The sequence below is a fragment of the Eublepharis macularius genome, chromosome 12 (assembly GCF_028583425.1).
Source record: "Eublepharis macularius isolate TG4126 chromosome 12, MPM_Emac_v1.0, whole genome shotgun sequence".
NCBI classification, from domain to species: Eukaryota; Metazoa; Chordata; class Lepidosauria; order Squamata; family Eublepharidae; genus Eublepharis; species Eublepharis macularius.
The window spans coordinates 50,104,725-50,121,519 of record NC_072801.1 but is presented as its reverse complement, the minus strand read 5'-3'; the positions used below and the strand labels follow the sequence as shown (position 1 = coordinate 50,121,519).

General features: G+C 43.5%; 1 protein-coding gene across 1 annotated transcript; it reads right to left on the bottom strand.

Annotated features, from left to right (window-relative positions):
* Window positions 1-1,376: 1,376 nt before the first annotated feature.
* On the bottom strand, window positions 1,377-2,321 carry LOC129339167 (olfactory receptor 6B1-like). Its single transcript, XM_054993771.1, has one exon. It carries the CDS (start codon window positions 2,319-2,321, stop codon window positions 1,377-1,379), a length of 945 nt encoding a protein of 314 aa, XP_054849746.1.
* Between the last annotated feature and the right edge of the window lie 14,474 nt (window positions 2,322-16,795).

Sequence of the window (16,795 nt, the reverse complement as noted above, 5' to 3'; positions counted from 1 at the left end):
TGCTGTGCAGCCTCAAGAGGCCAGCCAGGCACTTGTGGTAGCAGGACACTTCCTGGTGGTAGGGCTACCCACCCACAGTATGCTGGGTGCCATGCTGGGCAACTGAAGGGGAAGGAACTGGCCCAGCTGTCTGGTATTTGTGTGACATTTTTCCCCAGACAGCCACCTAAAATACCAAATTTTCCAGGCCAAAATCAGACATCTGGCAACCGTAATGGCAATATACTTGCAAATTGAACCCTCACCAAATTGAACTGGTGTTTCTGTTCACAGTTGGAACTGAATTCTATGTTGAAGAAGAGTTTTGCTGCCATGCAATATCAGCCTCTACAGTGCTTTTCCTGTGCTACAGGATCATGAACCCATGAACAGTCCTTCATTGTGATGCAGAACAAGAATCAGCAGTGACTTAGGAGGAGACACTGTTTATTTATATATTTATACATACCCCACCTTTCTGTACAATGGTACCCAAAGCAGCTTACATCCTCTTCCTCTCCTCTATTTTATATTCACAACAACCCCATAAGGTAGGTTAGTCTGAGAGTGTGTGACTTGCCCCAGTTCATCCAGGAAAATAAGATTTTTCTCAAAACTTGTGACCTGACTTTAATAGGAGTTGTCAGGCACTAAAAGTGGAGAACTTCTGTAGGAAAAGCCTGTGCTTTACTAATGAACCACAACCCTTCCTCAAACAGACATCTCCATTCCTATCACAAAATTTTAATATTGAACACAAGGTCAGTTCCAGGTTGGTGGTGAGGGGCTGAACAGAGAGTGCTCAGATCTCCATATCCACTACTGGGCTCCCTTTCTTGCCCTTCCACCCATGTGCCCTCAATTGCCTGTGTGTCCTTCTTTTGCCTGCTTGCAAGTTCACAGCTTCCCGCACACCCTTTCTCTGGTGGTGCTGAGTGGTAGGTGCAGCTAGGAGTACCAGTACCATGGCCACCAGAAATTCTGATGCTTCACATGTCCTTCTCCATCTGTGCTAGGCAACACATGCAGCTGGGAGCAGAGGTGACAAAGCACTCGTGAAGCTTTGCCACTGATGCTGACCCTGAGTGAATCTGTGAGGGAAGTCCAGAATTCTGATTTGACTTGATTATAGGAGCCTAGATAGCTTTGGTCTATGGTTGTTTAAGAATTTAGATAGAATAGGTGGGTTTGTATTTTTTACATTTGTGAATGCAAGCAGATAGTTAATCATATGTGAGTTAGACTGAAGTCTAAAGGAACATAGGTAAACAAGAGGGAGGTTATGACTAATTTTAAATTGTATGTATACATTATTTGATGGGGGAAATTTACCTTGATTAGGATCACCTATCATGACAGAAACTGTATACTCTGTTTCTAAAGGAGTTCTCAAAATTCTATGACATACATTTCCGGAAAGTGTTCCTAAGAGCCTCTTTCACTTCTCTATTTCTCAGACTGTAGATAAGGGGGTTGACTAGGGGTATTAGGATGGTATAAAAAACAGAGCACAGTTTATTGACTTCCCTCAATGTTTCAGTCCTTGGAAGCATGTAGACAATGATTAATGATCCATAGAAAATGGTCACCACAGTAAGGTGAGATGAGCACGTTGATAAGGCTTTTTGTCTCCCAGAAATGCTTGGGATTTTCAGGACAGTTGTGATGATGAAAATGTAGGACATCACAGTTAACAGAAATGGGGGCAAGATGAACACAAATGCCAGCATATAGGCCAAAAGATCCAGCTCATGTGTTTTGCCACAAGAAATGTTCATTATTGGGGTAAGATCACAGAAGAAGTGCTCGATTGTATTTGGACCACAGAAGGTTAATTTTGACATCAAATATAGAGTTCCCAACATTGCGACAAAGCCACTGAGCCAACACCCAGCTGCCAGATGGAGGCAGAGCCTACTATTCATAATTGTAATGTAATGCAGTGGTTTACATATTGCTAAATACCGGTCATAAGACATGACACCTAACAAACCACATTCAGTAGCAGCCAGTGAGGCAAAGAAGTAAAACTGTGCTATACACCCTTCAACTGAAATGGCTTTGTCTCCAGTCAAGATGATGGACATTAGTTTTGGCACGATAGTAGAAATGTAGAATGCCTCCAAGCAGGACAAGTTTCCAAGGAAGAAATACATTGGGGTATGAAGGTGATTGTTGGACACAACTAATCCAATTACAAGAACATTTCCTGCAATGGTAAAAATATAGATGACGACAAACAACAGAAAGAGAACAAACTGCTGCTCTTCGATGTCTCCAAATCCCAGGATAATAAATTCTGTAATGATTGTTTGATTTCCCCATCCTCTGATTTTTCCCATCCTGTTTTTTTCTGTAGATGAAAGACAATGATCCATACAATATACAGTGAATCATTAACACAATAAATCCAGGATCTCTGCATTGCTTTTTCTGACAATTACTGTATCAAGATCCTACATAAAACCCCCTTCCGCAATAGAACCCTCATATAACCACTTCCTGTGTGGATCAAAATAAAAAAAAATAGTGCTTTCTACCTTTTGGATCAGTGTCATTGATTTATTTATTACTACAGTTTATTGCTATTATTTATTTTGAAAAGGAAGGGCATCAGCCACTGACTGGGATGCAAACAGGGTGGGCTGGCAGAAAAGCTATCGGCCTTCCTGCATTTGGGGATTCAGATGTATCAGTCTGGTAAGCACCTTGAGATGTCTATCAATGGGAAGAGGTGACCAAATCAGATTTGGTGGCCTGAGTAGGCTCAGGGAAGGAAGCCTCTGAGTGGTAGACATCAGGGCCTGAACCTGCATGATGGCTGCCATTGAGTGATCGTGTTGGTCAGCTTCTCTCAGCACATCTTGCTTAAGTAGAAATTAATAATAACTCTATCTTGTCCTTCCTATTCATTTCAAATACTGGAAAGCCACATGAACGTTACCAGAGTCACTCCCAGAAAATAAAGAGGTGGGACCAAACACTGATTCAGATATGCAGTTTGATAATTATGATATTTCTGATCTGAAATTGTTCTCGGTATTCCAGTGTATAAGAAGGGATATGATGACTGGTTGATGGTAGAACCATCCATAGTTAAGTTGTGAAATGGACAAGAAAGCTGATTCACTCTCCCCACTTCCAGATTTTCCTAAATTTAGTTGTATTTGTAACAGTGTATAAAACTGCATGAAAAATTTATAATTTCGCATTTTTCTGATCTAATATTGATCAGAATATCTGATTTTCCTTCCTTCATTCTGATAACTTGCAGTCCCCTTTCTTCTCCTTTTGCTTCTATTACTCCTGTTAAATACAAAGGAAGAACATTACCTGCCAGCATATATAAGCATCCAGGTAGTGCCTTCCTTTTTGTCACAGTGCATATCTCAACAGTATCATTACTTCTTGGTAAGCAACATTTTTGTTTAGTTGGTGGCTTTGCTGCACCTTATATAAAATGAGGTTGTAGAAGAAGAACGGTTTTTATCATTATGTTTCTTGAATTTTGGTGATGGAGTATTTCTTACAAATTTCAGCTTCATATTCATTCTCAGCTTCATATTAATACTCTTCAAAATCAGTGGTGGGTTGTGGAAGTCCATGAATTATGTAGGCCACTCCTGTCTCTAATGTGTGTTTTGTATTCTGCTGAGGATAGCTACCTCATTTAATTGGCTGTTGTTGTTATATTTGTTTTAACTGTGCAAAGATGTTTCAATCCTGCGAGATTACAGTCTCTGGTGATTCTTCATGTAATATTTTTATCAAGAAGTAACTCTCTTTAGTGGCTACTGGGAACTGCTGCAAATCTTCAAGCAATTTGTATATTGATGTATTAAGTCACAAAATAATCCAGAATTTCCATCCTGTCAACTGGGTGTGGATGTTTGTTCTATGGAGTGAAAGAACAGGAGCCTTCAGAGACATGAATGGACATGGACACAAATGGATATTTCTAAAAAGCTGCTCAATAGTTTTTACCAGTTTGGCAAGTCCTTCCCCCTCCCCTCCCCCACACATACCCCCATTAGATTTCTTTGCTGGTGATGCTTGAGGGCCTATAGACAGAGAGATGTTCATAAATGAAGTTCAATCATATAAGTCCATACAAGTTCCATACAAGTCTATAAGTCAGCTGGTAGATTCTTGACCACGAAGCCGTGCAACCGTGATGCCGCCAGAAGGGAGCAGAGTCGATTGTAAGGTTGACACGGAGCAACAGACCAACAATGTGGCACGAAACAATAGCGTGGCAACGAGCTATGCCGGCCCTATCATGCTTCGCTCGTTTCAGAAAGTTCTTTCATCAGGCCACCAAATATTTCTAATGCTTCAAATCAGCGCAAATACAAGGAATCCATTCATCTGCAATGAGCTTAATCATAGGGGCTTCATGGTCAAGAATCTACCAGCTGACATAGACTTGTATGGAACTTGTATGGACTTATATGATTGAACTTCATTTATGAACATCTCTCTGTCTATAGGAACTGTTAATAGATGTGACTTTAATATTGGGAAGTGATTTCATTGGTTTTTCATCGTTCCTGGAATTGTACTTCACTGTGTAATATATAATAGTATTAGCACACTTCCTTTTGGTTTTCTTGTGTTGGTTTCGGAGGAAGTTGAATCCCCCCTTTTTTTCTTTTGATGCTTGAGGGCCTACAGATTTTTGAATAAGCCTTGTAAATTTCAAATAAATATCTGGTATTTAAAATCCACCAAGCATTCCCAAAATACTGGTGGAGAATGCACCCTCCCTCTGCTTCTAAACTTCATTCATTAGGCATGTATATATTTATAGCTCAATCACATGTTCTACAATATTTTTAGGTAATTCTTAAAGATTCAAGAATTGGCAAGTATAGACATACTTGCCAAAGAGTCGCACAAGATGGCAGGGAATATAAATGCCCATGCTCTTGCTCCATGATCTTTTGTTCTCTGGGGAAAGACTGATTGGAGCTATTTCCCCAAACATGAAACTTCAAAAAATAAGAACTTAAAGGGGAAAATAATATAGGCTACATGATCACAATTTTTGTGTACTTTAAAAATAGCAACAGCAAATAATAATGTATTTCACAAGAAATGTGTGGTTTTTGTATTTAGTATTTGGTTTTAGTGTAAAGCAGAATTCAGATCTCCAGTCAGTTTTTTAAAAAAAATTCTTAGAATGTTTCTGTTATTCTGTACCATCTCAAGGTCCCCTAATTTAGTTGGTTATATTTTTTGAAACGGAAAAAGAAATGGAAAAGATCCCCTGATATATTTGGTTATATCTTTTGAAATGAAAAAATAAATTTTATTTGTTTCAAATTCATTTAAAATATTTATGTACCACATCTTCCCCCCAAATGGGGACTCAAATCAAAAACAAAACTGAAAATGCAATGAAAGAAAGAGTGTCCATATTTCAGAGGAATTTCAATTTTTTATCTTTCCTTGGATGCTTTGATCAAGCAGAAAATTTGGAATTTGATTTGTAATTTCGTTTAGGTATAGTTTGCAGGAATTTGAGGATGTACAGGGCAGTATACACAGGATAAATTTTTCTAGTCTACTGAAAACTAATCCTCCTCTTTTTTCAAAGTTATGGTCGTAATGACCTATGAGTAACATATCTAAAGGACCATCTTTCTCCCTATGACCCTGTGCTCCACATATGGCCATCAGCTTGCCACTTTTTCTGTGTTCACTTAATAAATGTATCCCACTGGAGTTTGACAAGGGAGTAGGATCCATGCCTTCCCTGTGGTTGTTCCCACTTTAGGGTTAGGATGTGGGAGACACCATCCTGAGAAATTTTGAGGCAGCACTATAGGGATATTTTATTTACCACAGTTTTCAATGGAGTCAGATACATTTTATTAGGGATATTTTATTAGGGAATTGGGATTTTATTGTCACCTGGATGACTTTAATTATGGATTGTAAGCTACCTTGAGGCATGGGGAATGGTGCAGTATGTTTTAATACATAGGTAAAATAAACTCTAGTATTTAAGGAAAACTTTAAGCACCATTGCTCATGGAGCATATTTCTTACTGTAATCTTGGACACTGATGTGGTCATAAGCTAGATGTTTGCAAATTTGCAATACCTGCTATAACAGACCACCCCCACTCCCCCACTCTGAGGCAAATTTGCCTGCCAAAATCCAAGTTTGCCTGCCTTGTCTGAGCAGCCCCAAGTAGTCTGTCTTTATTTGTGGTTTTCACATTCTTTTGCGCCCTGCTGTGATAAGCAGTTATAATTTTGGTTTTTTAGCCCACTACAGAAACTTGATGGGGGGGGGCAGGAACACTCTTCTTCATTGTTGGAAATGGCACTGTAGACTGTATAACATTCAAAATAAACAACAACTTTATTGAACAGGCAGGAATGGAATAAGGGCAGTCAGAGAACGAAAGCGCTGAGGTAAAATTTATTGGTAGAACAGAATACTCTTTAAGCCACAAACAAAATAGTTTTCTTGAAACTTAGTTTCTATGTTCTTAATCCTTTATAGTGAGAGGTGTTTTGTTTAATACTTAGGTTACAGCAACAATGTTTCTTCGTAGTGTTCCCTTTCACAACTCAGGTTTCCAGACATTAGTTCAAAACTGTTTTCCTTTATAGCAGGCCCAGGGTCCTCCTCATATCCAAACCACATTTAGACACTAGGGGTGTGCAACCCCAAAAGATTCGGGTTTCCTGTTTCTGGTTTACCCAGAGCAGGAAAAAAAAATTGGGTAAACCCAAAATCCGAAGCAGCAAGCTGCTTCGGGTTCAGGTATTTAAGCCAATCCAGGAATAGTAGGGAAGATTCAGCCATTGTTTCCAATGGGAAATGTTGTTCCTGGCTATCTGGGGGCCTGGGGTGATTGTTTTCTTACCCAATAACACCAAATTTACAGAGGACCCTCTCCCAACCCTCCTCTCATGGCCACCCAAGTTTCAGGGAGATTGGACTTGGGGGGGGGCATATTATGCCCCCTCAAAGAAGGCCTCTCCAGCTGCTGCCTATCGCCATTGTTTCCTATGGGAAAATCGGGGGAAGGTTCCCAGGAGGCTGGGGATGGCATTTTGCAAGCAAAATGAACCAAACCTGCAGGGGACCCTCTCCCAAATCTCCTCCCATTGTCACCCAAGTTTCAGGGAGATTAGACTTTGGGGCCATGTTATGCCACCCCCAAAGAAGGTCCCCCCAACCGCATTATTCCCTAAGAGGACTAACTTCACACCAGAGAATCACAATAAGAAAAATGTTATTAAAAATACACAAAAATGGCAAATTGGATTAATATATTAATAAACAGAAGTTACCTAAGATCACAGAACAACAACAACAAATTATGAATGGACCTATAGCAGTAAGAGAAGAGGGAAAAGCTATAGAGTAAGTTGGGAAAGGCTCCTGGACCAGATGGCCTCCCAAGTTGCTATTATAAGTATTTTGATGGTGAACTTCTTCAGCCTTTACAAAAGACGATGAATTATATTTTAGAGGGAGGGAAAATACCAGACTCATGGAAGGAGGCCAACATAACACTTATTCCAAAAGATGGACAAAATCATACATTGACAAGAAACTACAAGCCAATATCACTATTAAATAATGACTATAATCTGTTTGCATCGTTCTTGGCAGGAAGACTTAAAAGTATCCTATGGGACATTATTCATGAAGACTAAAGTGGGTTCCTACCTAAAGGACAATGTAACAACAGTATTGGATATTCTGGAATATTTAGAAAAACATAATGGAAGACAAGTTGCTTTGATTTTCCTAGATGCCGAGAAGGCCTTTGACAATATAAACTGCATCTTTTTTAAAGATATTGGAAGATATGGACTTTGGGGACAATTATATTAAATGGACTAAGTCAATCTATACAACCCAGACTGCCCGGATAGTCATGAATGGAGAGTTAACCAAACCATATGGAATACAAAGAGGCACAAGACAAGATTGCCCATTGTCACCTTTGTTATTTATACTGATGCTTGAAGTTTTGAATAGGGACATAAGACAAGATGAGAGAATTCGAGGTGTTAAGGTGAAACAGGAGAACTACAAACTGAGAGACTTTGCAGATGACTTGGTGTTGATTTTGGAGGACCCTTTGAATGGAATTGAAACTCTAATGACAAAGTTGAAAGAATTTGGTGTAGTGGCCAGTTTTAAGGTTAATAAGCAGAAAACCAAAGTCTTAAGTAAAAATATGAAAATACAAGAACAAATGAAACTTGAGAGCAAAACAGAGTTTAAAGTTGAGAAAAAAGTAAAATACTTGGGTATTACTTTGTCAAAGATGAACTGTACGTTATTCCAAAATAATTATATTAAGACTTGGAAAGAAATTAAAAGGGATATGCTAAGATGGGATAAAATCCAATGATCACTGTTGGGAAGAACAGCTACAATTAAAATGATTGTCTTACCTAGAATGTTATTCCTATTTCAGACAATTCCTGTATTGACAACAGAGGTACCATTTTGCCACCCCAGACAGAAAGAAGAGACAGATACAAATTCTTTGGGAAACTAAATAGGCCATATTTATTTGGCAACAGCATAAACCAACATATATACATGACAAGGGCCTAACTAGCAGTACAGTTCAGGCCCTGGGGTCACCCCTGGATCTCCGCCCTGACCTGTATGGGCGAGTCCTGCTGCCCCGGGTGTGAGCCATCCATATGCATGGCTGGGACCCAGCCGGCCAGGCAAATGGCTCCCCACTCCAAGCCTATAGCACCTCGCCGTATAGCATGAGCCTGCATTGATAGAGCTCTGCCTTGGATTAAACCCAGGCCATTTTCCCCTAGATGTATCACCAGAATATTAGGAGGAGGAGCCGACCTTCCATCAAAGAGCAATGGCAACAGACCAGGCCAACACAAACCTCTTTGGCAAAGCCACTCCACGGTAGCCCACTCACTAAGCCCAAGCTGGGACCCAATCCATGTCCTCTTGGCTTGGTCAGTGGCACAGAAAACCAGGCTGTGTCCACAGATGAGGATTCGAAGCCTCTCGCAGCGAGACACAGCAACTAAGAAAAAACAGAATTAATAACATGTTTAAAACTGCAAGGACCGAACATAGGATCGATATGCAGCTGACCGCCACCTGCCAACCCTCTGTATATCACTCCTAGAGTAACCCATGGCTGCTACCGTTGAGGCAGCCCCAATCCTAAAGGAATGGGTGCCAAATTCAACCCCTGTTAATCCTAAATTAGAAAGGACTCGAGCTGTAACTGTCCAGAACTCATACTTAGTGAGTGGTGCTCGATCAATGTGAAAAATAAAACTCCAGCATTCTCACCCCTAACTTCAACATATCTACGCAATGCCCGTACTGGGCACAAGCCCTCCTCTCCACAAGGGCCTAATTTAAATAGTACACCTTGCCTCCTCTGATCAGTCTTGGAACTTCGAACTCAAAGTGTCACTCCATCCCCAACAAACTGCAGGTCCTTTATGCCTTCCCTGACCCATCCTTAAGGGATTGGGCCACCAGCTCACTCACCCGAAGGGTGCCAAAAAAGGCAGTCAGTGATGCTGCATGAAATAACAACTCTTCAAAACTAGAATTACAAAGCTGTGCCCAAATTCACCCCAAACCCCGAAGGATCACTGGAAAGATGGGTAGCCTCTGCTCTCTGCTAGTTCTAGACACCCTAGCCCACCCCTCTAACACTTTTCTAAGCCTGAAATCTGCTGTAAACTCCCTAATGCCCCTTGCCTTATTTGCAAAAGCTAAAGCAGCTAGCTGAGTCCTTATCGACTTCACAGACAAGCCCTGCAATCTACCTTCCACACAGAATTGAATCATGTGTTCCACAGGAATTGGCCATGTATGTTGCTGTCCCACCGCCCCCCTGAAACCTGAAAACTGATGGACCACCCGATCATACGACCTGTGGGTGCTTGGAGCAATAGCAAGTCACATTGCTCTGAATGCTTCCGCCTTCCAAACATCCACAGTTCCAGGGGCATCCGAGCCGGCTCCGAGTCGGCCTTGGGGGCAAGCTGACGGAAACGCTCCATCTGTTGGTGAGACAATGCATCTGCCACTCCATTGTCTACCCCAGGGAGATGCCTAGCTCTGAACAAAATGTTCAACCTCAGGCAGCAGAGCGTACACCATTGCACCAATCCCATGACCCGTGGTGACTTAGAAGAGAGAGAGTTAATGACATGAACCACAGCCAAATTGTCTCACCAAAAGTGGACACTGTGGTTAGCCAATTCTGCCCCCCCCATAGATAGAGTGCCCCCCAAATGGGGGGAAATTCTAGGAAGGTGAGATCAGAAATTAACCCCTCTAACCCAATCTGCTGGCCACTCGGCAGCACACCAATGTCCCCTAAAGTAAACCGCAAAACCTATAAATCCAGAGGCATCAGAAGACACCAGAAGCTCCACCTCAAGCAACAAATCAGACCTCCCAAAAAATATCCCATTGAAGAAATCCAGAAATTCCTCCCATACTAACAAGTCTTCCCTTATGCCTGTACTAATTTGTAGTCTGTGCTGAGGCAACTGTAACCTACCCATAGCATTACAAAGCTTCCTTAAAAATGCCTAAAAATGTTAAGACAGCTGCTGGGCCCTCTGTTTTCTCATGTGCTAAAGGTACCCCCAATTCATTAGCCAACTGGACGAATCCCTCCAGCAGCCTTGCACACTGACCAGTACGCGCGGGCCCCAACAGAAGAAAATCGTCAAGATAATGACAGGTGTCACGGCAATGAAGCCAGTAACGCAGTGCCCATCCAAGGAAGGTGCGGAAGCGCTCAAATGCTGAGCATGAAATGGAGCACCCCATAGGTAGTGCTCGATCCATATAAAATTGCCCCTCAAATGAAAACCCCAGCAGCTCAAAATCCTCAGAGTGCACTGGCAAAAGACAAAATGCTGATTTGATGTTGCACTTTGCCAATTCTACACCAACCCAGGAGCGCCAAACCACTCAGACGGCCTGGTCAAAGGATGTATAATGAACAGAGCAGAAATGATCAGGAATGACATCATTAACTGATGCCCCCTGAGGATAAGACAAATGGTGAATAAGTCTGAATTCACCAGGAGCCTTCTTTGGCACTATACCCAATGGGGGGACTCGTAGACAGGAAACTGGAGGGGCAGGGAAGGGTCCCAACACCCTATCCTCTGCACATCCCTTTGCTATCTTTAGCTGTACAATCCCTTCCATGCCAACCACCGAACACAAGTTGGCTGACATGAAAGGGGTCCTGGGACCTGAAAAGGGATCCTAAATCCCTCAGAAAAACCCTCCCACAAATATTTAGCATCATCTCTTTTAGGGTAAATATCCAACAACTGTTTAAGTTCCCTCAGCTTTATGGGACTGGGGCCCTTTTCCAGCCTGCTGGGAACCTCCACCCCCACCTCCCTTCTTTCCTGACTGATGATACTTCTTGCATGCTATCCAAATCTGCACCATTTCCTGGTGCAAACCCCTTGGTATGCAAGCTCTCAACACAATAGCCGGGGTTGAACTGGCTGTCCTGCTGACACACGGGCTGTTGTCTGATGAAAAGCTGAAGATTGTGCTACCCTGTGAATTAGGTGACCGCTATCAGAGCGGTCACCTGTGTTAGGTTTCAAGGGGGACATCACCTGCAGCCATAGCTGCTGGTGAATCTGATCCCAAGGCAAATTAAGATTGATAGCCGCTCTCTTCCAAAACTCCTCATCATATTGAAGCCAGGCAGCACTGCCAAATCCCTATATGCCCTATAGATAATATCTAGGTATTGGAATAGAGCAGCCGCCCTCAGAGGTTGAGCCCTGGCTATGACACCTGCATATATAAAAAATCCAGCCAACCAACTGGCCCAAGTACAATCAACTTTCCTACGTTTAAGGTGCTCCTTTTCCCTATCATCCAAGTCTTCCTTATTCTTCTTCTCCAATTCCCTGAAGATAAGGGTGAAGACATCAATGTGCTCACCCCACAATATCTTATCCCTAGTAGCCTGTGTGAGATGATAACCCAAAGGCAGGGCAGTATCACCACAAGGCAGATCTGTAAAAGGAACTGACTCATAAAATGCTGGCCCAAACTGAGAAGCTGGTCAGCCTACCCATGGGAACGGACACCATGGTCCTGTAGCCCCCTGTGTAGGAAAAACCAAACCCACCTGACCTTGTGTCGATGTCAGCAAAGTATGGGCACCAAAGGTACATGCAGAGCCACCATATGCATTGCCCCAGGTTGTGTGACCCCGAAATGGCCACATGGGTGACTGAAATGCCTTGTGATGTGCTTGCCTGAGGCTCCACTATTTGCCCTGAGCCAGGCTGGCCAAAGGCAAACGGCTGCTCCCAGGGCCAAGCATGTCCATGCTGAGACCAACCTGCCTTACCTCCAATCTCTCCATGTTCAACAGCCATAGCCATAGGCACAGGCTCGGTTCATCCTCCAGAAATCGCACGGAAGCATCCTGAATGTTCTGCTGTGCACCAGCGCCCCCAGCAGCCACACCGGATGTACCTTCTAATGCAGAAAGACGACAAAATATTACGTCGGAACATTGCTGCAGATGTAGAATGAATAGCCGAACGCCTCTGTGTACTGACAGGGCCCTATGTTGCAATCCAAAGCGGCAATTCTATCTAAAATCTCCTGTCTGCTTGGCCTGTCCTCATCGTCAGATGAAGACACATTGCTTACAGGCCTCTTTGGAGCAGGCCTCTTAACCAGCTGCTTCCCCTTAGACCGCCCACCAGCTTTTTTCGGCAGCATGACTCACAAAACAAATTCCCCTCGGTAACACAGCACCAAGAAAATGGCTTCAAATTGCTGTGCCACTCTTCTAGACAGTTCTAGGAAATGAACCTGTAAAGTGCTATAGTATAAAAACTGGAGAGTGCTGATTTGCAGCTTAACCACTTAACAACTACACCACAGCAGCACCCTGTGAACAAATAACCACTACTTAACTGTCCGCCCCTATTACTCTATCACACTAAAATGGCCGCCTTATGTAGAAGCACACTCTAAAATGGCCGCTCCTACCCTCACTCCAATGGTGGTACTCAAGATTGCTGCCAATATTAATATTGAAAGGCTGCTCTGCTATGAAAACAAAAATGGCCACCAACACCCCGGAGCAAATAAAGCCGTTAAGCTCCTTATGAATAGCCCCAGCAACAGTTACCCCCAACAGCTGAAATATGCAGCAATAAGCAATAAGGGGTATTTTTTTGGTACCAGCACAAATCAAGGGATGGGGAGGCGTGGGAGGTTACCGCTGAATAAATCAAAGGCCAAAATAGCCTCCTCAACCAAGCCGTGCAATAGGCCAGTTATACTCTGGGGGTTAAACTGCCATCAGCCCACCCACCAACACGAGCCCAACAGCTGGCAGAATGCCTGCCAGAGGCTGCAAGCAAGGGCGTCAAGTGAGTGTACTAAATAAACCACCAGCCTCAGAGTGCACAATGCCCTCCAATAGTACACAAATGGCCTCCCAGGCGGTGAGGCTCTAAAAAGCTGCTTGCAAACGCAACTCCCCAAAGCTCACCTAAGTCAGCAACAAAACTATTGCTGAGTGCACTAAATAAACCACCAGCCACCAAAGGCTCTCGCCAGGCAGCATGGACTCATGCCGTTGACTGTACACTTCTTTTGTTGGGGGCTAAGGATCAATTATGCCTTCTTCTTGTTTATTGGCCATCCAGTTCCCCATTGGGCACCCTCTTGTGACAGAGGTGTTCTCGGATCCAGTGCTGGAGATTCGTTTTCGTTTTCGCGGCCATGTCGGACGCTCCTCTCGGCAGGTCCGAGAAGAAGCGGCCGAGCAGCCTGACCAGGCAGCTGATCTGCAAAGGTTAGCCCCCAGGGCTCCCAGGGAGGGAGTCTGGGTCCGGGACGCGGCGGGAAGAGCCCTCTGGCAAATCGAGGCAGGGGGTAAATTGCCCGTTTGTCCCTATGGAGGCCGGCAGACGTGCGCGGCAAAGAACAGGACTAGGCGGAAGCCTGTAAGTAAGCGAATCCCTTCTGTCACTACAAGCGCATGTGAAGGAGTGGTGGGATCTGAAGTTTAGAAGATTCGGATTTTTCCACCCTCGCAGAGTCGCGGAAGATTGGCGGTCCCCCCCACCCCTGAAATGGCAGCGAAAAAGCAGAGTCCTGCTCTGGGCAAGTCAGTTTCGGCTGCCCTGCAGGGAAGAGGCGAGTCGCTCGAGGAATTGGTGAAAAGATTGGTTATTGAAGCCATAAAACCCTTTGTTGACAAGCTGAATGAAACAGATCAAAGGGTGGGCTTAATTGAGAGCGATGTGAAAGCCATCAAGGAAGTAGCGGGGGGGCAGAGAAGTCTGCTCGGGAAAATGCGTCACTTATGAGAGCAACGAACAAGGAGCTAAAGTTGGTGGAAAACCAGCTGATTGGGCTGCAAGTGGAGCGAACACAGACCATTTTGCGTCTCCAGAATGTTAAAGAGGAGGAAAACGAGGATTTAAGGGATCTTGCCTCAGAACTTTTAGCGACACCCGCGAGGGCAACTAAAGAAGAAGTAAAAAGCGCCATTTTGGGAGTCCGTCGGGCATCTTCAAAATATGCAATGAAGTGGCAGCTGCCTCGCGAGATTGTTATTGAGTTTTCATCTAGGAGGGTCCGGGACACTATCCTATATAACTCATATAATGCGGACGTGGACTTTCTGGGAAATAAAGTCAAGATACTGAAGGACGTTCCATTTTTAGTTCGGAAGAGAAGACTTAAGTATAAAAGGCTGGCAGCTCTTTTGAGGGAACGTGGCATAAAGTACAAATGGCTATTTCCGGAAGGAATCGGGTTTAGTTATAAAGATCAAGCTTACAAGATTAATTCGGAAGATCAGCTAAGGGATTTTGTGGACAAAAATCAAGAATTTGGGCAAGACACCAAGCAAAAAGAAGAAGATTCGAAGCCTGAAGGGAGGGGGGAGGCAACGAGCGCTGCAGCTGCAGCTGCTCAGAGAGAACTGCGTCTGAGGCCCAGGGGAGGGAAAAAGATTTAATTTGAACTGTAATTTGTATTTTGTAAGATTAACCATTCCATCATTCCACCCCCCTTCCCCCTCTCTTTTTTTCCTTCTTTCCCTCCCCTTGCACTATTGTAGTTTTTTTGTAGTTTACTGTTTTAGATGTTAAAATTAAAAAAAAAATTATAAATAAAGGATCCAGTGCTGGAGACCCGTAGACTGAGATTCTGCAGGGGCAACATTCATGCCCAGGATTTTATACTCTCTGGGCCTCTCTCAAATAATGATGGGCCCAGTACATTAAAGAGGCTACACTTTAGAATTAATCTTTTCCACCAAGTCTTTGAAGGGGAAACTGGTTTCAGGGTCGGAGATTCAACCTGGAGCATTGTCTACTGAAGGCAAGGGTGAATTTGGCACTGACACCCACAAAGAGGTGGGGCAGTTAAAATGATCTACCCTTTGAAAAGCATTAGTTCTTGTGGATTCCAACACCAGAGAATCACAATAAGAAACAATTGATTAAAAATACACAACAAAACCATATGAAGCAAGTGAGTGAGCAACTAGAAGTGAACTAATGAACAACCTCCCTCAGTGCAGCCAAACTGATGAAAGGGGGTCAACTTGACTGCAGAGAATCATCCATTGAATTTCAACTCAAACTAAACTGAACCATGTGTTGAAAACTAGTGGGCTGTTCTAGGAGGCTGGGGGGGCACATTTTGCAAGCAAAATACACCAAACTTGCAGGGGACTTACTGCTACCTGCCCTCTGGAGATCAGCCAAGCACCAGGGAGATTGGACTTCGAGGGGCCATGTAATGGTTCCCCAAAGAAGGTTGACCCCCCCTCCCCAGACACCCCACTTTCTACTGTGGGAAAATCCAGACTTCCACAATAGGAACACATGGAATGTGGCATCCGTTGCCACAGGCAGAAACCCCTCAATAACGTCCACAACAGCCCAACAAAACCAAAGACAAACTCCTCAAAATTCCCCAGCACCCCCAGAGCTGGCTGGCCAGCCACTCTCCATGCTTCCCTATGGAGCGAACCATCGCAACAGAGATTCACACATACACAAGAATCAATTTTAAAAAATTATTTCTTGGTAACAGCAATAAAATAAAAACATCACATCACTGTTAAATCAGCATGTACAGTCCCAGATTAAATCAACTCCCACCATCACACCACAGAATCAAAAACACTCCAAAAACAGAACCAAAAACACACCAAAAGTATTTTTTTTTTACATTTCATTTCTTGGATTTCTGGAAACAGCATTAATAGCACATTCAAATCACAGTCCCAACTTGAAACATTTTTTTTAAAAAAATACTGTCCTCCTAGAGAATCCCCCAATTGAGAAGGGAAGAGCTGCTTGCTGCTGCAGTGACTGGCTCTTTCTCTCAGCCAATCTCCCTTCCCTAGTCACCCTTCTCCCCTTCCCTCTCCTGCCTTTCTCACTCCCCTCTTCCCCCTATCATCAATTGAAAGCCACGGGAAGAGAGCTTTTTGAAGCTTTTTTTCTTTTGCAGCGGCAACAGAAATAGGCTTCACAGAGCAACCCAAATCAACCCAAATCGCTTCAGTTTGCTCTGCTTTGGTTTTCCTGAATTGGGCCAGTTCTGCTGGGGCCGATTGGGAATCACAGATCAACCCGAATCGGGGTTGATTTGGATTTGCTTCAGATTTCTGAAACCCAAAGTGCAAATCCCTATTAGACACTGGGCTGGAATTCTTCTTCCGCTAAGAAGATATAACCTTCCTTCATTTGGCTTGAGTGGGAGTCTCCACTTACTACCCAATCACTCGTT